This window comes from Physeter macrocephalus, chromosome 13 (assembly GCF_002837175.3).
Source record: "Physeter macrocephalus isolate SW-GA chromosome 13, ASM283717v5, whole genome shotgun sequence".
NCBI lineage: Eukaryota > Metazoa > Chordata > Mammalia > Artiodactyla > Physeteridae > Physeter > Physeter macrocephalus.
Window position 1 is genome coordinate 63160329 of NC_041226.1, and position 21987 is coordinate 63182315.

The 21987-nt window shown below is 41.0% G+C and overlaps 1 protein-coding gene across 1 annotated transcript in view; it reads left to right on the forward strand.

Annotated features, from left to right (window-relative positions):
* Positions 1 to 241: 241 nt before the first annotated feature.
* The window catches only part of GPC5 (glypican 5), a 1397564-nt gene continuing 1375818 nt past the window's right edge, over positions 242 to 21987 (forward strand). The window contains exon 1 of the mRNA XM_024123206.1: positions 242 to 751. Within this exon, the coding sequence (XP_023978974.1) occupies positions 586 to 751 (166 nt within the window). The 5' untranslated portion in view covers positions 242 to 585. The remainder of the gene's footprint in view (positions 752 to 21987) is intronic.

Below are 21987 nucleotides of genomic sequence, written 5' to 3' on the forward strand. Positions count from 1 at the left end.
AGCCTCTTCGTACATTCGCTCTTCTTTTCAGCAGACTGCAGCTCCCGGAATGGATTGCGAGAGCGAGGTCGGGTACCGTTTTATAGTTGTTTCCTGGCTCCACGCAGCGCCGCTCTGCTGTCTCTCCAGCGTGGACCACCGTTGACAGGCTCCACGGGTGAGGCCCCGGGCTGCACGCGGGGGCGTGGCCTGACCACGGGGCGGGGGCGGGGCCTGTCCGCGGAGCTCGACTGGCGGCGCGTCCCAGGTCGGCCGCTTCCAGCCGAGCCCTCGGCGACAGCGGCGGTGGCCCTAGCCAGATACTCGCGGGCTCCGTGCGGCTCCAGCCGTTTCCTCGCTCGCGCGGCGCCGTCTCGCCCCGCTGGAGAGGGAGACCTGGCGGCGCTCTGCCCGAGAACTCCGGTGTCTCAGCCTTGGGGCACCTCCGGAGAAAGCCAAGTGCCCGCACGGGAAGCCGGCGTCCCAGCCCACCGACATATCGCACCTCTTGGGAACCTCGACCGCCGAGCCTTTTCCAGCGCCTGCAGCGCAAGGCACGCGGGGAGAGTGGGGTCCACGACGGGGGAAGGAGTGACCAGGACACCGATGATGGACGCACAGACCTGGCGCGTGGGCTGTCGCTGTCTCCTCCTTCTGGCTCTCGTTGGGTCTACCCGAAGCGAGGGCTTGCAGAGCTGCGAAGAAGTTCGGAAACTTTTCCAGTGGCGCCTGGTGGGTCCTGTCAAGGGGCTGCGGGATTCGCCGCTGGCAGGTAAGGCGCGGACTGTCGGCGCGGAGCTGTGCATCTGGGCGCGGGCTGGGGCGTCCGGAGCGCCTGCCTTGCGCTCCCCGGGTTGTCAGAATGGCCCTTCGTGGGAAGATGACCTTTGAGGCTCTCCGGCCGCGCGAGGTGAATCCTGGGGAGGCCTCTGGGGAAGCGCGGCGTGAACATCCCGAGCGCGGCGCAGCTCCGGGGACTCCCTGACTCCGCCTGCGGCTGAGCCGAGCTCTGGGCGTTTGCTTCCCGCCCGGCTCCCTTAGTCTCGGCGGATGCGCTGGAACAGGCTGGTAAACCTGCCAGCGGGGGACAGCGCGGCCTGACCGCGTTTCTGTTTCGCGTGGGAACTTCCCCAGTGCCCCGCCGGGGGGCCTCGGTTGGCTGCTTTCTCGTACGGTGGACGGAGTGGGGCTGGTCGCTGTAAGTTTGATAGTAAAAACACAAAGCTGCCTTATCCTCCTTTGCTGGAGAATGGGGCACTGACAAGGGCGGCCGGTCTCCTCTGTCATTAAGACTCGCCCTCCCTGGTGTGACCCTTAGCTGCCCCTCCGCGCCCGGGCATCAAGCCCTCCTTGTAGGAACCTAAACTACCCCGTGTGTCTCTCGGAACCACTGGGTAGATGCAACGCCTGAAAGATGTGCCGGCAACAGGCGGTCAAACAGAATGCATGGGGGAGCCACTTGACATGGATGAGATCTTCCAGAGATTGAAAGGGAAAGAATACAGTAAGTGTGGCCAGCGTCGATTCTGCTTCTCGTAAGCGCGTGTGCCTGCACCTTCACCCTGTGCTCCGCGCCCCCTCCGCGCAAATTTCCTTCTGCGGGCGGGATTTCCAGTTTACATTCGGTCTGGAAGAATAGGTCTTAGCTGTCAAACGCGACAGCAGGTGTCTGGAGCTAAGATCGATCTTACTGGAGCAATGCACCTGATTACAAGGCCAACACACTGACAAATGCTGTGAGCTTATTGGTTGGATGAAGAACTTGTGGAGGATGCTTGGGTCTAAAATCCGTCCTCTGAGTTTGTATGGTGAGGGGGCTTGCTCTTAGCACTATGGAGCTGTAGCTCTTTCGCTTGATTTCTTTGCTGGTTGTCAACTCAGTTCTGGAGTCATCCCACAAGAAAAATCTGGCCATTTGAGCCCACCGAAACCATTTTAGTTTATAAGACTAGTCTTATAAACAAACACACAAATATTTATTTGAATACCTATTTGGTACTAGGCACTTTTTCTATACTACTTGAAGCAACATAGTTGGATATTCTCAGCTGAGGGCAGTTCTGTTCTCAAACGATACCACCCCCTTGTAAACCTGTTCTTATTTCAGTGCATTCGTTTCATTAAAAAAAAAACCCCTCACTTGTCAGTAGCTAATGCAACTAAAGTGAGTGTGTGTGTTGGGGCAGGGGACTTGGTGAGGGCACTGAGCTGTGAAATCCTTACCTGAACCATAGATTTTGCCCCCCAGATCCCATAATTTTGGCTGATATGTTCAGTAAATGTTGACAGTAAGGCCTTGATTTCACCACCCACCTCATATCTCAGTATATCTGGTACCTGCTAAACGTAATACAGTGACTAGAAGGTATTACATTTCTAGAACCTTGTGTCTGTTTCATCTCTTTTGAAGAGGAACTTTGCAGCGTATCAGTCACTGGCATAACGTTTTACTGAAACTGAAACTCTGTCCTACAGAGAAGGAAATGGTTGTACTTATTTGTGTTTGATATACATGACACACAAAAAAGAGCCAGGATGGCAGGCATCTTCTTTTCTAAGGCATTCTGGATTGTTTCCCCATTGCTAGTACCTTTCTTTATCTGGCTTAAGGGCGATGGAGGAATCCTAGCAGCACCTACCCAAGGGGCCACGCAGGGCTGCACTCTTAGGGACATCAGTGGTGCTGGTGAAAAGAAGTGCTGAATTCTTTTGCTGTTTGCATTAAGAAAAAGTCACGTGAAAGTATTATTCTGAATCAGAATCAGCCAATAACAGGCACTTACATCTGAATTTGATATAATTCTGAAGTTTTATTGTTTCTCTATTGTTGGTCATTTTTTATTTGAATAATTAAATGAATATTAAACTGTTTCTTTTAACAGGCATTCACATCTGAATTTGATATAATTCTGAATTTTTATCATTTCTCTATTGTTGGTCATTTTTTATTTGAATAATTAAATGAATATTAAACTGTTTCTTTTAACAGACACATCTGAATTTGATATAATTCTGAATTTTTATCATTTCTCTATTGTTGGTCATTTTTTATTTGAATAATTAAATGAATATTAAATTGTTTCTTTTAACATTGACGTCTCTTTTCTTTCCACTAAAAAAACTTTCATTCCCCATTTGAGTAAACCACACATACCACATAGTTCCTAAATGCTTTTCTTTATTTTTGCATTTATATGTGATCTATAATATTTAGCTTGATTGAGTATAGTAGTTGAATCTTATTTTCTAAAATTATCCTCAATCTCAAGAGAGAACATAGTTAATATCTAAGTAGTCATTCTCACATAAGAATACAAATATTAATATTCTTTTTAGCAGGTGTATGTATTTAGCACATAGGCTTTCATTGACTAAAGCTAATACATTTAAATTTGATATTTGTTTTCCTTGAAAGTTAATTTTTTTAGTGCTTTCTTGCATTTCTTGTCCACAAGTAGTTAATTCCTGAGATGCCGGGCCAAAATGCCACTTTTAAAATATAAGCAGGTAGAATAACTTTTTACAGTTTCATTCTATATTTGTGACTTTTACATCTTCTGAAAACTATGTTACCCAATTCGAAATTACTAAAATGGTGAGAACAGCCATTTAAGCTGTTTCTCAGATTCCCCTCACCTTTGTTCTCTACCCTGCTCCAATTCTTTTAAGCCTATTGAGCTCCTAAGGATGTTTGGATGAGAAATGTAAAAAAGGAGAGAAGGTGTAAATGTGATTAGAATTACAGATTTCCCTGTGTTCTGATTTTATTTCCTAGGTAGTAGTCAAGGTGCCCTTTGCTCTTGTTTATTTCATTCAGAAAAGAACTGTTAGTGAAAGTGTCTTTTAAAAGGTCCTTTTATTTTTATTTTTTTTTTATTGGGGAGAAGGGATAATGCTTTCCCATTGACATTCTCTTCACACAGGCATTGTTCACACAGGCATTATTTCCTTTTTTTAAAAGAAGTTAATTCAGAAAGGAGAAGCTTATAAAAATCCAAGGCTACCTTCAGATTTTATATACCAACTAGTTTTTAAAATGTGGATGTTGCTTGACACAGAGAGTAGCGTGTGAAAGATAACTTTTTCTTGGTAGCTTTGGCTGTAAATGGTATAATAAAAATAAACTTGATGTGGCAAAGTTAAATTCTAATACTATAGGACACTTTAAGTAGTGTGCTATAGTTCTTTTTTATTTTTTTAAACTGCTTTCATTATAATCCAGTCTTATATTGGCTTCAAGGGCAGTGTTGTTTTATACTGATACCCAAGAGAAACAATCTGCTTGGTGACCTTGGAGTTTGGAATTATAGACATTTGGGTTCAAAACCTGGTCCTGGCACCTATAGCTCTGTGACTGAGGTTTATTGGTTGTCCTCTTTGAACCTCCATTTTCTCATCTGTAAAATGGGAATGTTAGTTCCCAAAGGCATGTTGCATAGATGAAATGCAATAATACATTTATGTAAAATAGCACAAATCTAGGTACATAGTAAGTGCTCAAAAAATGTGTTGCTGTTATGACAGTTTTTTATTTAATGTCTTGATTGTAACTGAACTTGACCTTTAAGGGTGAAATTTTAGTTTTGGATCTCTATAAATCAGAATGTGTTTTATAATAACTAGTTTTTTATAAGTCACAGATGATTGTTTTTAAACTTGGGAAATATGTTTCTATCTAAAATGATACTTATTAGGTCATGGTGAACATTTTGTTTCTTTTCATGAACTAATGGAAAATCAAAGAAACCTATCTGAAATGGTATGTATTAGATTATGGTGAATGTTTTGTTTCTTTTTGTGAACTAATGGAAACTATATGAAAGAAACCTATCTGAAATGGTATTTCTTAGGTTATGGTGAATATTCTGTTTTTCTTGTGGACTAAGGGGAACTCTGAGAAAGAAACCAAGCTTCACTGCACCACTGCTAGCTGCAGCACCCATAGCCACTGGTTCCACCACCATCCTGCTGTCTGTATTCAGGGAGGTGAAGGAGTGTGTATGAGGTGCCGTAGGGAGTCACATCATTAGATGGCTGGTGGCCATAGTCACTCATTGACAGTAATCTCAGTTTGGGACTCTTGTTTCTCATGAACTAACCCCTTTTGCTGCTTGGGTAGCATGGTTATGGTGATCCAAAACCATAAAAGGGACCCACAGGCTGATGTTGCGCAGATTAGTAATAACGGCATTGTCTTGGGTTGAAGTCCACCAGCCAGGAACCACCAGAAACAGGATGATAGTCAAACAAACTATGTCTTACTTTCTGCAGCAAGGGAGATCGCACAGCTCAGGAACTGTGGGTGCCTTGGTTAGAGGCAGTTGACAGGGGCTTTTTATAGGATTTGGCTTTGTGCTGGGTGATTACAAGGGTTTAAGGAAGCAGGGCAATAAAGGAGTTGAGCATATTCATAACTTACTTAGGTGTTAGGAAGATTAAGATGGGGGTAGTTTTCTTTCATGAAGAAGCAGTAGTCACTCTTGCTGATCAAAAGAGGGGGATGTTTAGTTACTTTTGTGGTTGTAGAGTATCCTCGTGGCTCTCCTGCTGCATCACAGGTCACAGGTGGCTTTGTCTCATCATTGTATTCTTATTCTGAGCATGTTATCTCTGTTGAGTTGTAAACATCAAGCTCTAGTTCCCGTGTCAGGGAAACGTGTCACTTTCTCCTCTGGAAAATCTGGCGTGTGCTTTGATGTATGAGAAAATGATGTGTTTCATTTTTATCCAGGCTTTTAGTGAAGCTTCATAACGGGGAAGCGAGTATGATTTTCTACTTTTGGGCCATAGAGTGTGACTCTCCATCAGGGCCTGAATTGTACAAATCACATCCTATTCCCTCATAGTTAGTTTACTAACAAATGTAAATGTTGTGTGTGTCCCCGTCCTCTCTCCATCCCAAAATTTAAGTTCCTTTTTGCCAAGTGTCCAACATTCCTGTATTTGTATAATCGGCTTTAAGGAGGGGTGCAATTTAGGAAACTTAAGGATAGCATTTTATAATTATTTTATACTCCCCCCAACCATGTTTCCAGCTTGCTAGGACTTTCTAGAATATGGAATTTGGCTTGTCTGATAAGAACACCTTCCTGGTCTATAACATTTCTTTTATCATTAATTGGTATAAGACCAAGAGTAACATTTCAACAACCAGATACTACTTGTAAACAGACATGACTTATAAATCAATGGCCTCTTGATATAACTGTTCAAGAAACCACAAATTCATTTTGTTAAAATGGAGTCATGAGAGATTTCATTCATATACTTTGTTGAAATAGATTATGAACGTGGTACCCTATCTACACCGTTAACTAACAAGAGTGATTCATTTTAATAGAGAGTAGCCATTTTCCATATCTACCTTTCTTTTACAAAAGCCTGACCTTTAGAAGACAAGACACCACCAATTGTGCCCTCGATTCTTCTACTTTTCAGCTTTAGAAATTTCGAATTTTACCAGTGGTACTGCTAAAATCATCCTAAAATGATTAGTCATTCTTCTGTTAATCACAACAAATATCACAGTTTTTGATTAGCCTTATCAGGTTCACATATGGCTGCCATGTAAGTTGAATGTATAATACACTTTTTCAGAAAGAAAATGAGATTTTGTACTTTCATGATTTTATGAGAGTCTACATTTCTCTTGAAAATTTAAAATACTGAAAAGTACAAAGAAAGCAAAAATAATTTTACCATCCAGAAACAACTACCAATAACCCTTTGAATTATCTTTTCAGCACCCTCATCAATCCTCTGCTCAGCACATAAATATTTTTTGAAAAAATGTAGAATCACTTTTTCTTTCTTTGTAACATGCCTTTTCCAATCATAAACATCCTTCTAAATATGGAGTTTTTTAGTGACTAAGATTCTGCTGAATCACTGTACCATTAATTGAATTCTCTACTGTTGTTGGAAATATAGGTTTCTAATATTTGCTACCATAAAGTCACATGGCTAAGGACATGAAAGGCAAATGTGCCAAACTCTCACCCCACTCACAGCTTTGTGATCGCCTTATCTACATTCATTCCGCTTCAGGGTTTTTCAGTGTCAGCACCACTGACCTGTGGGGCTGGATAATTCTTTGTTGTTGGCAGGGGCAACAAGTGCTGTCCTGTGTATTGTAAGGTGTTTAGAAGCTTCCCTGACCTTTAGCCCCATGGATGCCAATAGCAACGCCTTCCCCCCCCACCCCGCCCCGCCAGTTCTGATAACAGAATATGTCTCTAGACATTGCCAAATGACCCAGGAGAGGCAAAATCGTCCCGACTGAGAACCACTAGCATAAATGTCCAACCTATGGGTCCTTCACATACACACATTATATAGCTGGCTGGCTTGCAAGCCTCAGGTCTCAGCTTAAATGTCAGCTCCTCAGAGAAGCCTTTCTCAAGGTTCACTGAACTCTGTTCCCCGCTGTTTCTTTCATGGCACTTTTCATGGTGCCATATTTCTTTTCTTTTAACTGTTGATTTTTCACCACTAGATTGTGTGCATGTTGAGGATAGAGAACATGTCTACCGAGACTGGTTTCATGGATATGAAACGTATACAGTCACACAGGGTCCCACGCTCAGAAGGGCCCTGTGCTTGGTTTAATGTCCTGCTGTTACCATCTTGAAGTTTGAAAAAGGGTCCTGTGCTTCCTTTTTGCATTGGGCCCTGCAAATTATGTAGCCAGTCCAGCTGTGTACCTTGTTCACTGTAGAATATCTGGTGCCCAGAACAGCGGCTGACACAAAATAGGAGTTGAAATGTTTGTTGAATACTTTAGCAAAGCTTCAGGGAGCCTCTTATTTCATCTTTTGAACCTCTCTGATTCTTAAGTTAAACTTTAGAAGTCAGTCCACAGGTATTGAACACCCAAGATTCTATTGATACAGTGATTTTTTTTTTATGTTTTATGGTGTTATATAAATGAGTTAAAAATTGGCCCCTATGTCTTTTACTTCTTCACAGCTGGTTGGGACCATTAGCCCAAAGCCCACCGGGGCCAAACTCAAATTTTTACAGTTCCAATTGCTTTAAATATAGCTCAAGTAAACATATTTTTAGTCGTTTAGAGCATGCCTGCTTTGCAAACCCCTCAAAGCTGAACTTATCTGCTAGCCATATAGATAAAATAAACTCTGGTGCAGTAAAAGACCCCAAGTTACTGCTGCCCTTTGAAGCTCTTTGACTCAGAGACTTCCCATCTTGCTGCTAAGCAATATCACCTAGACACGGGGGCCCCCTCTCCAAGACCCCTCTCTCCTGGGATTTCCCTTGTTTTCTTCCTCTTCTGGGTGGTGGTCCTGCACCAATGTCTCGGCAGGTCTCCTGCTGTGAGGGACATCTGCTTTCATGCAACCTGTCAAAGTGGCACCCAGATAAAAGCTCATTGCAGACTACTGCCATCATGAGGTCCTGTCTTTTCCTGGACCAGCCCTGAGCTCCTCACTCACCACATACAGATCAGTATTTAGTTATTTCTAATATAAGGTTGGGACTCAAGAGTAGCAATACTGATTTTTTTTTTTTTTTTTGCGGTACGCGGGCCTCCCTCTGTTGTGGCCTCTCCCGTTGCGGAGCACAGGCTCCGGACGCGCAGGCTCAGCGGCCATGGCTCACGGGCCCAGCCGCCCCGCGGCATGTGGGATCCTCCCAGACCGGGGCGCGACCCCGGCTCCCCTGCATCGGCAGGCGGACGCGCAACCACTGCGCCACCAGGGAAGCCCGCAATACTGATTTTAAACGTTTCTTTCCTTCTGCTAGACTATAGGCTACTTGAGAGCAGGAACTGTGATTGATTTATCTTTTTGTTCTGTGATTAGACCAAACTTAATACATCAATTTTGATTTTTAGAATTAATCTTACATTCATAGTTACCCAACAGGCTCAATTTATTGTGTTTAATTATGTTTTTTATGCCTGATATTAATAGAATGAGAAATGTAGATGGTGAAGTTTTAAAAAATATCTTCTGATCTGGGCTTAGTTGTGTTGTTGAATAAATTGTTTTTGTGGAGTTAATATCTTCTTATGTAACTGCCACAAATTTTATAAAGTGACCTAATGCTTTTAAGTTTAAATTTAAATAAATTTTTATCTCTCTTAGCTCACATTTTTGAAATGGAGTAGATTAATTGCCAAACCAATGTCTGAAAGAAAGTTTCCTCAAATGTCTTGCAAGGGAAGGAAGATTATTTAACATTTAAGGATTCATTTGCAGTTGTTATCACCATGTAGACAGTGTGACTGATCTGCCTTAGAACATTAATTGATCTATTATTGGAAGAGTGGAGAAAAATAAAGGTGACCACCTATAATTTACAATTGGCTGTGGGTTGGTCGGTTTGTGTTTTATTTGAATATATGTTTTGCAGAATTGTTTCTTTCCATGAGAAAATTAATAGTAAGGAACTGGAAGATGATTTGGTTTTTCCACCTCCTACCCTGATTAATTCCATGTTGGGAAAAAGTACAAATCACTTATCTATGGAATTGTTCCTGAGCTGGGAAGATTGTTTGTTAAAGGACACAGACTTGGGGTCTAGATTCCATGTGACCAAGTAGAGAGGCCACAGTCTTTCAGAGGAAGCAAGAAAATACCTGCTGTTAAATCACAAAACATGATATATGGTAGCAGGTATAATTTGTCTCTAAAGTATTTACAACAATTCCAATTTTAGAACTACTCACCTAGCCTTTAAGACTTCTTTTCAGTGATATCTTAGGAAAAAAATTTTTTTTCCTGTGTGAATTGTGATTGGTTATTGTTTTTAGGATATCTTAGAATTGGTTTTAGGAAATTTTACCTAAGTAAAGGATTACTTAAGTCAATGCTAATGAGACATGCATATTCTGGTATGGTTCAGCTAGTAACTTAAATATCTTTCAAATACAGTCATATTTAAAAGCTAGTGAACATTTCTTGTTTCCTAATTTAAATTGCTTATTATTCTTTTTAGGATAATGGGTTTGAATTACTGGTTTTCCTCTCCTGTGCTCCGATAATTAGATTTACTTTAGTTTTTATAATTCTGTATGGCAATATAATGAAATAATCTTTGGCAGCTATCTTTTTAGAGCTCATAGTCTTTTGTTTTTCCTTGTCTTATAGTTTCAAGGGACGTTAGTTCATAATTCCTTCAGTATAGTATTCATTTTGGGGGAGGCTAAGAACTGAGAAGAGAGTTGGATAAAAAGCATATCAAGAGTGTGACTTCACTGATCAAATGAATGTAGAAATTATTTCTGCATGTCCTTGTTCATAGCATATATACTCTTTAAATGGAAGATTGTCAGTATTAAATTACCTGTTCAGATTTATTTGCTTTTTGAACAACTGTCTTATTTGGGAAGGTTATATCAAGTTACGTTTGGTTCATTTTCTTTTGATCATTGAAAATGTCTGTGTTTAATGAGCTGAAACTGAAGTAGGTCAATAAAGTGAAGAGATTAATAGTCTGTTCTTCACCAGGCTTGGAATACATTTTACTCTGGGGGTGAAAAGTCATTTTTAAAAAACGATTTTTTGATTAACTTAAAAGGTAAAGGAAATAGTAATAACATTGAAAGAGTCAAAAAGCTGAGGAATCCGTGAGTTCTTGAGTCCTCTTTATTTATCAGGTGAAGATATGTGGGTCTTGATTTGAATAGTTAAGAGCTTTAGTTGCAAAACAAAACTAAAGGTTGCTTTTTACCTTTCTAAGTTTAGGGTCACAGATAAGCTTGAAGTTGTTAGATGTTTAATATTTAATTTATCTTTGGACATATCTTACATAGAAAACAAGGAAAAATGGTAAGTATGACAAAGCATTGAAAAGTTGTCATGGGATAAATAAATGGGAAAATGAGACATTTTAACTTATAATTTGTCCCATATTATGGTCACATATTTTAGTGAATACCAATGAATTTCATTCTGAAATAGCTTGGTCTTGACTATATCACTTATTAGCTTGTGACCTTCAGCAGATAACTCAGCCTCTCAGAAAATGTTTTTCTTTCTTCACAGGGATAGTATATAGGCTGTTCCTTTTCCCTTTTAGTGGTTTATGAGGACCACATGGTATGGTGTAAAAGCTTTGTAAACAATAATATAATCCACAGTAATATAGTTAATTCTATCAATACTAGAAATGTAATTCTTAGATACATTTAAAAAATTCTTTATATGAGATCAAAGAGCAGGCAAAGTAGAGATCCTTTTTCTTCTTGCTAATAAACTTCTAAACTTTCAGATAATTTTCTCCCATCACTCAGTCTCAAAGTATTGATCCTCTACTCACAGAAACATAGTCCATCCTTTCATTCTTTATTTTAGTTAATAAGTTACTTAATTGTTTATAGTTTAATTCTAAGGTAGAATCAAATTTGTTTATTCATGTTGTGTAGTTTAAGATCTAAAGACTGGTCTTTTGTGAAATAATGTCATTTAAATTAATTCTATGAAGATCAAGAGGGAGATACTTTGCCTGGAAACATGCTGATCAAATGCAAGCAGGGAGAGGCTCTGCAGCTCGTGCTTGACGTCATTAGGGGGAGTAGGAGTTCATTTTCTACTGCGTTTTATCACGTTCTTGCATGTCATAGTGCTGCTGGGTCTTTTTGTGTGTCTTCTGCATTGGGGATGAGAACTTTTTTTCCATAAAAAAGGCACAAAGGTGGAGCATCCTGGTGAGTCTCTGCTTGCCCCTTTAGATGGACTCTCCATCCTGCTCTGTCCCTGGACTACATCAAAGGCATTCTTGCCTCTGGAAGCCCTTGGGAAGCAGTGGCTGGAGAAGAAGACTGGGCAAGTGGAGTGTGGTGCATTCCAGGTCTCACCTTTGGGGTCCCGGCAGCCGGCCTAAGTCCCTTTACCTAAGCACACAGCTCCTCTCCGGCGACCTCACTTCTCTCTCTGGATTCTGGTAGCTACTTTCTCCTCTTATCTCCTCTGAGGTAGTAACAGCCCCTTCTCCACAATTATTAGCCAGGGAGTATTGCAGTATCCTTTATAATTTTCCTATACCCTGCCCTTTATAAAAAAATTTATTGAATAATTCTATTTGAGATACCAATTTATTTCCTTTCAAGATCCTTCCTGTATGACAAAACTTTACATACTTTAGATATTTAAACCCATAGCTTTCAGAGATCATTTGATTTGTAATTAAAATATATAGAAACACAAATCTGTTCTAGAGTTGAATTATAAATGCTTTTAGAAGTTCTAATCAATGGTGATCTCTCTGTTCATATTCAGGTACCTCGTGATCATGCTTCTGTTAATTAGTTGTTTCTTTCCTTCCATTTTCCCTCACCCCTTTTATGAAGAGCACTGGTGCTGGTTAACCCTTTAGGTTTCAGTTGGAAATTTGACTAAATAGATAACACCCCAGAATAAAACAGCAGTTTAATCCCCACTGACTCCACTAATTCAATCAACAACCAAATCTCACAGAATCTGTTTTACAAACATCCCCGTAATTTCTCTACCCACCACCATTGCCACCACCATGCTTTAACCTAGTGCCTTCTCATGGCTGGATTACTCAATCTGCCTACATCTGTTCTTGGTCCTTGCCAGTTCATTTCCCAATTAATTCCCAATGAAAGTAAACCTTATCTTTATTTCTCATGTTAAATCCTTCAATGATTTCCCATTGCCTTTCTCTACATTCAGGGAGAATTTTGCATATATCACTGAAAATTTAAATTTTTTTTGTATACCCTTTGCCTACCAATTCCAATTTATAGGAAAGTGTTCTAACAAAGTAATTGGACAAATTTAAACGAATGTATATACATACATAAGCAGCTTTATTGCACTTAGAATCCACAGCTGATGTAGATGCCTGTTAATGTTTATTAAATGATAAATTATGGATAATCATGTGGACATTAAACCCAGAGAGGTAAAGCTATGTAACCAAAGTGACTCATGGCCCTATTGAAAGGAAAAAGCAAATTATGGCTCGACTTAAAAAAAAGAAGGAACCTCTTGCGTATCAATTTATGTGCAAACATACCCTAAAACAACATGCAGAAAATGCCATTAATAGTAAATAACATTGGAAAGTAGAGTTAGGAAGAGAAAAAGAAGAAGTAGAAATATACTTTATAAATTTCTCTGTCCTTTGAATTCTTGAAAAAGATGATGTTTTTTCAATGATACAGATTTTTAATTTACCCTGTGATTAGTGAAATTAATGAATGTATGTGATTCACACTTATGGGAACATTGAGATGAAGCTATTGCAATTCCATGATCTGAGCATCTCTGTGTAATAATGAGTTCAAGGCTCCTGGGCTTCAGTCCAATGGCAGCAATGAAAACAGGCAATCCCATTGCTCTTTATCCTAATGGTCTTGACTTCTCTGATGTAGCGTGTCAGACCCGTCATGATCTGGCTTCTTCTTCTTCTTCAGCTTTATATGCTCTTTTTCTCCCCATTTGGAAAGGTTGGTTTTGATCCTGAGCTACCATAAATAAAGTTGTTCCTCACAGGTTATTTCTGGAAGTACTGAGGTGCTGTAAACTAACTTCAGAGCCAGGAATTATTTCTGAAGTTATCTCTGAATCAGGATACCTAGTTATGGCCATGTCTTTAAAGGCAAATGAAAACAACATTTCTCTTTTGGACTGTTGTGATAGTCTATTGGTTTATTGGTCCAGCTTTGTCTTCATTGGAAGTCATTTTGCATACTACTTAAAGGTGACCTTTCTAAATGATAAACCTGAGAACATTCCCTTCTACATCAATTCATATGTTCAGATTCAAGTGACAGAAGCCCAACCAAAGCTGTCTTAAACTAAAAACGGAACGCATTGGAAGTACATTGAGGCATCTCAAGGGATAGAGAAGACAAAGGAAGGGCAAGGATTCAGATGAGGTAAAGAAATGCAAATTGGGATGAGAATGTTTACTGATCTCTTATTCTTTGTGGCTATAGGCTTTATTTATTTATTTTTCCTGCTGCAGAGCAGCCATGTTCATATAGCAGAAAATATGGTTGCCATATAGCTTCTCCCAAAGGAGAGAAACTGGCCCAACTCTTTTGCTTTACAGGTTAAAAATTTCAGGGAGAGGATCACATTATAGAGTACGGAAGGTTTTTTTGTTTTTGTTTGTTTTTTTCACTTACCACAACGATGAGCTGGGAGGGAAGGGGGGAAGGAGGTCCTAGAAAACGTGTTCAAGTCATACATACAAATCCAGAGGTGTTTGGCACACATCTTAAAACATCTTTCATGGTTCCCCAGTGCTGTGGCAAAAGCCCAAACTCCCACGTATTGCATTTAAATTTTTCAGTGATATAATTCCTGCCTTCTTTTCCAGACTTGTCTACTTATCTCCACTTTCTCCCATCTTACCTCCCTCTTGGGAGAGGTAATCCACCTTGGGTCCTGTGTCTGGTATGTTTTTACTGAGTATGATAAAAATGCAAGGCCCTGAGTACCCTTTACTTGAACCATCTCTGTGTTGTGTTTACAATAAGCAACTTGAGGGATAGTTTTTCTCAGGACAAAGACCAGATGTTTTGACTTGCTATTGGTGAATCCCCTAAAAGATCAGTGTTTCTCCGCTGTAATACAATCCATAACATATGCTTGTATTCATATAGAACCCCTGTGGGGCAGAGTAACCAATATGATACTCATGCTCTTGCTTGATGTGCTGAGAGTCTCTTGGTTTCTGTCAGCATCCATGAAACAGTATGTTAACCTGGAATGAATAGACAGCCAGATTTCTCCAGAAAAGATGGATTTATTTGGAATCAGCAGTGAATTGCAATTCAGGGTCTGCAACCATGGCAAGCCACATGCAAGTCCGCATGGCAAGGAAAGAGAACACTTTTACAGAGGAGAAAGGGAAGTTGGGAGGGCTGTGGTAAACAAAGAACTTATTGCTTTTCATGGCTGATTCTTTGCTGGGAAAGAAAAAGAGTCTTTTCTTTTTCCTCTTAGGTTCTTCTATCATTGAAGGGCCTGAAAGCTCCCCCTTTTGGTCTCCTGACTCTGTTTCATTGAGGGTCTGTTTACTCATTTTTTTCATTTCCCCCTTTTGATCAAGATCTTTCTCTGGAAGCATCACTGATCAAGAGTCAGGTTTTCTAGTTTCAGTGGTCTTTTGTCTCTCAATGTCAGGAATGACCTTTCCTGGATGTAGTGTCTCATGTTGGAGGGAAAATGCACAGATTGGAAACCTATTGAGGTCACATTTGAGTAACAAGGAGGGGTAGGATGGAAAACACTCAAGCACTTTTAATCTAAAGTCCATGTATTTTCAAGATCATAGACATTGGAGATCATCTGAAGTGCTATGTCATTATCAAAAGTTTGACGACAAACTTCCAGCAGGCCTGGTCCAGGTATCTTGGGAAAGCTGCCTTATCAGATGTTGTCTGCTTCAATTCTGGGAAATCTTTGTTTTTGGGTCACCAGATGATGTGCAGATCTAGCCAGGGTTCCGTGCTTTCTTACATGTGAATTCAAGAGTCTGTTCCTTGGAGTTTGGTGATATAAGGGTTGGTTAGCAGTACCTTATAGGGGCCTTTCCAGAGGGGTTGCAGAGAGTTCTTCTGGAAGTATCTTTTCCAATAGACAAAATCTCCAGGTTGCAAAGTGTGATGCTTAAGGTCTTTGCCTCCCGAGGGCACACTGTGAAAAGATTGCTCTGCCAAAATGTGGTTATTTTTAATAGAAGCAATTAGACCTTTGCAATATTGGACTATCTCCCCTTTTATTGATTGAGGGTCAAAAGAAGCAGGAGCCAAGTGCATTTGGCATCCTGTGACTGTCTCAAAGGGTGAGAGCTTATGAGTTCCAAAAGGGGTTGATCTGAGACTTAGAAGGACCAATGGCAATACTTTTGGCCAAGGTATTTGGAGGGCCTCTACAAATTTTGCCAGTTAAGTCTTATAATGCTATTAGTGCATTCGACTAAACCAGAGAATTGAGAGTGGCAAGCACAGTGACAGTATAAAACCGGCCAAACAACTCAGACTTGCTGAAGTGCCTGACCAGGAAAACAGGTTTCTGGATCACTATGAAGTTCAAGAGGGGTTCTCCAGGTAGGGATAATCTTTTCCAAAAGGACTTTAACCACAGAAGTGGTAGTAACCTGTCTACAAGGAATAGCTTCAGTCTAGTGTAAGAACATACAGACCATGACCAAAACATATTTATATCCATTGGTTGGAGGGAGTTGTATGAAATCCATTTGCCAGACCTCGAATGGTCCATTAGCCAGTTCAAAATGTCTAGGAGCAGTACTAACAGGCTTCCACGGGTTGTACTTTAAACAAGTGGGACAAGTGAGGTAGGCACTTTTTGTGGCCTTATTAATGTTTCCGCACCAAAGTTGATTCACGAAGGCTATCATTTTGTTAGTAGACCAATGGTTTAATGCATGTACAGTGGTGAGGAGTGCGAATTTTAGAGTCTTCAGTAAGACTGGGTTGTTATTTGGTCCAAACCAGAGCTTTGTTTTTTTTTCTATAAAAGCAACAGTTGTTGAATTTTCAATCTGTTCCCCCCCCCCTCAACCCGAGGCCAATTGTTGGGATCCTCTAGTCAGTTTTTCTAATTATAATTTGGGGAAATATCCTGTTGGACCATGACAGGGGTTTGGCTACTGTTGGTCCCTTTGAGGGCATCATTCCTTGAGGAAATATCAGCAAGGTGATTTCCCTTAACTTCTCAAGAGTCAGGTAAAAGTATGGCATCTAATAATTTCTGAACATAGGGTCCATTTTAAATTTTATTTCTGCTGGAAGTAGGGAAGCCATGTTGCTTCCACAACATTCCAGAATCATGAGCTACTTGGAAAGCTTATCTACTGTCAGTATAAATATTGACGTTGTCCTCGGATAAAGTGAAAACCCTTGTAAGAGTGTATAATTCAGCCTGTTGGGAAGAATCAGCCATAGTTAAAGATACTGCCTCAACGATATCAAAAGGAGTTGCAATAGCATATTCAGCACAATATTTGCCATTGTTACTTTCTAAGTAAGAATCATCAGTGAACTATGAGAAGTCAGCGTTACCCAAAGAAATATCCTGCAGATCATCACAAGGAGTCAGGAGGTGGTCCAGCAGCATTAAGCAGTTGCAAGGGACTTCGTTGATGACAGAGGAGACAAGAGTGGTAGGGTTAAGTTATGTGTAAAAGAGTTATGTGAGGAGCGGTTAACAAAGAGATTTCATAAGAGATGAGGAGGCCAGTTTAGAAATGTTGAGTACGATGAGAATTCAGGAGAGCTTCTACTGCATGAGGTACACAGATGATTAAAGGGGATCCCACATGATTTTCTTGGTGGCCTCAACAGGGCAGTCTCTGTAATGGGTGTAAGGCAAGGGGATATCCCTGTGTCACAGAGTCCAGTGGCTGGCTATAATACCCTGTGGGGCAGTGGTGACCCCTGTGTTTTTGGATGAGTACCAAAGTGCATCCCCTTTCTTTTCGTATGTAACAAGGAAAAAGGGAATCTGATAAGTGGGATGCCCAAGGATAGGTGTGTTCAACAAACTCTCCTTTAAGGCCTTGAAGGCTTTGTCATCTGGTCCTTCCCATAAAATTGGGTCGGGATTGTTATTGTTCAGTAAAACATACAGAAGTTTGGTCATAAGAGAGAAATTTGGAATCCAGTTTCAGTAATAACCAACTATCCTGAGCCTTCATTTACTGGCGCTTAGTTTGGGTTTTGGGAAACTTAGGACACCTAGAAATATATCTGGATTTAGGTGTAGTCCTTGTTCTGATATCCGATGCCCTAAATATTGAACCTGGGTTTGGGCAAACTGCAATTTTTCTTTGGTGACCTTATGTCCCTTTAAGTATACAAGCTTTACAAGTGGATGTTGTCTTCCTGTGAGGACGCTTGAGAAGGAGGGCAAAGAAGCACATCGTCTACATATTGTAACAAAGTAAAACCTCTAGGGAACTTTATATCATCCAGATCAGCCTAGGGGCAAAGAAGCAAATCATTTACCTATTGTAACAAAGTAAAACCTCTAGGGAACTTTATAACATCCAGATCAGCCTTCAAGACTTGCGAGAAATAAGAAAGACTCTCAGTAAAACTCGAGGCATTACTGCCCTGGTGAATTGTTTTTCTTTCCAAGTGAAGGCAAAAAGGTACTGGCTAGCTTTAGCAACTGGTATGCTAAAGAATGCGCTGCATAAATCTGCTGCAGTGAAGAATTTGGTTCTGGTAGGCATGGATGTCAGTAACATAAGAGGGTTAGGAACAAAAGAGAATCAAGGGATAACAATGTTGTTTATTGCTCTGAGGTCCTGGACAAACCTCTACCATCGGCCCTTAGGTTTTCTCACTGTAAAAAGGGGCTAGTACATCATCAGTTAGTGGTTTTGCCCCATAAGAAAGGTGGTAGCTGACTCAGTGGGGCCAAATGATCAGTATTTTCAGAATCTGCTTTTTTTTTTTTTTTTTTAAATTTTATTTATTTATTTATTTTTGGCTGTGTTGGGTCTTCGTTTCTGTGCGTGGGCTTTCTCTAGTTGCGGCGAGCGGGGGCCACTCTTCGTCGCGGTGCGCGGGCCTCTCTTGCTGCAGAGCACAGGCTCCAGACGCGCAGGCTCAGTAGTTGTGGCTCGCGGGCCCAGCCGCTCCACGGCATGTGGGATCTTCCCGGACCGGGGCACGAACCCGTGTCCCCTGCAGGCAGATTCTCAGCCACTGCGCCACTAGGGAAGCCCTCAGAAGACAGAACAAATAAAACATGTCAAAGGGTCATTTAATTCACCTGGTCGGTTACTCTGATGACTATTTTCAAATTCTAGAATTATTCCCTCTTTTTTGGAGGAAGAAACTGCAGCATGGTACTTCTCAAAGAAGTCTCAGCCTAGTAAATGGATAGGGGTGAGAGAACTAAGGAGAAAAGGTTGGATATCTCTTAAAGGGCCTAAGCAAAAAGGAATAGGTTGAGAGACAGGAACCTCTTGAGGGTCATTAGCGATCCCCACTATGGAACTGTTTCAGTATTCTGGGGCAGGGACTGTTTTATATTAGTGGGGTTGGGCAGCAAAAGTTTGGCTCCGGTGTCAGTCAGGAATGGAAGAGACTGACCCCCAATGTGGAGAAATGTTTCCCCAAGCCGATTAAGAGGGGGGCTTGGGAGGAGCCACTGTAGTTACTCAGAGCCTGTTATTGAGAATTGGGAGGATGTTGGAGTGGCTGGTTAGAGGGCTGCGTGTGCTTAAAGTGCGTACATTTCTAACTCTCTTTCTCAATGTCCTGGCTCTTTGCAAATAATAGCAGAAACTAGGAGGGTTTGGGTTTCATTTAGGAGCCTTCATTTATTGGAGTTGAAGATTAAGAAGTGTGATGGTCTTCCTTATAGGCAACTCACCTAAAGTGTGAGAGAGCTGGTGTGTCAGATTAGCTGAATCTGGAGTGGACACAGTTTCCCATTCCATCCTGGTCCTTTTCACTAGAAGGGAAAGGTCTTGGTTCAGCCCATTAATAAACATAGAGTTAAAAACTACACAGGTGAAATCAACATCTGAAGGAAGACCAGAATTTTCTTTAAAAACAATCTGAAGTCAATCATAATCTTAATGGACAGGTTCATCAGATTTCTGTGTTCAAGGCTGACTATTGTTCTAGTCAAACAGGCTTTGGAGAAGCCCTAGGAATTGCCCCCTGAGGTTGCCTAGTGATTGCCTGAGCCTGATCATATAATAAGTTAGGGGGCTTTTTTCCTGATTGTAATTCTAGAAACCTTTCAGGACTTTGCTAATTGGTGGTTTCCATCCAGTGCTGGCCCTGGCCTTCACCAGCAGGCATATGGACTAGCTATTATAAGTCAGAGAAACCAGGTTGATAAGCTTGAATGGCTACATTAAATTCCTCAGCAAATCTATGAGGATCTTTGGTTACTTTGGGAAAATCTTCAACTATGGCTTGCAGTTCAGCTTTAGTCCAGATTTCCTTTTCTTGGAGAGACAAGAGAGGCGGTCAGGGCATAAGAACTCCCTTTTCTGGCCTCCTGACTCTAACTGGTTTCTATTTAATTGTTTTCACAAGTCACATGCTGGCTTGATAACTTGCAAGTAGGAAAAACTCCCAGACTCTTCACACTCCCCAGCAATGCCCCCACCCCGACCCCGCGCACACCATACAGAGACCTGGTGTTCATTTCAACCATAGCTCAGTGCTTTTGGTTTCCCCAATGAACCATACCTTTTCATACATCTCGCCTTTTGTCAACTCTCTGTGGAATATCATTCCCCCCCACCCCCTGCTTTTCTGCCTCTAATCTTGTCTGACCAATCAGAATTCAAATTTGTTTTTCTGCTTATTAGTTTTGTGAACTTAGACAAATCTAACCATAATAAACTCACTTTCTCATTTATTAAACAGGACTATTTTCTACCTTTTTTTGGTTTTTTTTTTTTTTTGGTGAGGATACTATACAGCATCTAGTTAAAAAATTATTCAAGATAAAGCTCAAAATCTCCTCTGACACCCTCTCTTGTCTCTCCTAGAAGAGGAAACCATTTTTTCCTTTGTGCTTCCGTAGAACCTGGTACATACTTCTTTCATAGCACTTTGTCACATTAATTAAATTTTTACAAATGTGTCTCCCCCTAGGTTGAGCCCTGGAGGGACAAAACTGCCTTCTGTCCTTCTTGGTATCCTTAATAACTATCACAGTGTCTTGTACAGGACAGGTGTTTAATCAATATTTGATGAATTCATTTGATTTATTAATCAAAATAAGGAACAGGAAATTGCTCTGCAATTTAACACGGGTGGAAGGAAGACTCAGCATCTTTTGAATACTCCCCCGAGAAGGGGGGCTAAGAGCCCATGTATGCTGTAAGGCTTCCCACTTGCACCCACCGCTCAGGAGCTTACACATTAATCAGCTTTTAAGATGCCATTTTAAGAATGCTGGTTAAGTTGACCTCAGAAAGAATAACCAGCAAAACCCAGACTATGATCTGCTGCATATTATTTCTATGGGCTGTTTCATTAGCGTTCTTAGCAGGAGGGTCTCACTAGCTCGGGAGCAATGCTGCATCCTGAATATGTTTCTTAAAGAGCCACAGTACATATCAGTATTAAAGCTCTGGGAAGTACTACACTTGAGAGAGTCTAGTTATTTGATTATTAAGAAAAAAATTTATTTGCCTAGGGAAAGAGTGTTGTTTTCCTCACTCACTTTTTATTTATTCTCCCGGGACATTTTTACTTAATACCAATTAGGGAAGCTCTTCTTGAAAAAGTGGATGGAACAGATGGAGAGACTTAGAAGGCGGGATTTTTAGGGGATTTGAGTGCAAGGATGAGTCTAGTATGATGCCCAGTTTTTGAAGTAGCTTTCAGAGTGTAGAAGACAGTCTGCAGGGGAGAAGGTACAACATGGGGCATGTCAGTATGGAGGTTACTCTGGTATATCTTGGTGATAATGTACAATAGATAGTTGGAAGTATGGGTCCAAATATCACTTGAGAGAGGGATGTACATACAGACATGGAGATCATTAAGTGTGTGGGTGAATTCCTGAGAGTAGAAGTTCATACAGGGACAGAACTGAGAGGCAGAACCTGCATCAACACAAATAATTAAGGACTAGGAGAAAGCAGATAATCCAGTGATGTTCTAGAAGTCAAAGAAAGGGAAGGGTTTTGAGAACTGGGGAGTAAGTGTTGTCAGATTCCACAAAGAGGTCAAGAGTGGTTAGAAATGGATATGTGTCCCTTGGCTTTGACAACGTGGAGTCCACCAGTTACCTGGGTGTGTGCATTCACCAAGGAGTGGTCGGGTCAGACTTGAGACGGCAGGGCTGCCATGAGAATGAGGTGGAAACAATCAATTCAGACCACCCTTTCGAGAAGCTGAATTCTGCAGAGAAGAATTTTGTGTATGAGCGTGTTGCAAAGTACACTCTTTATGAACACGTCTGCAGCTTAAGAAAGTGATGAAATGAGTGCAGAAGTGGTGACTGAGAGACAGCCGTCATTACCTAAGGCCTTTTTGGCTGTGTTAAGGATTTT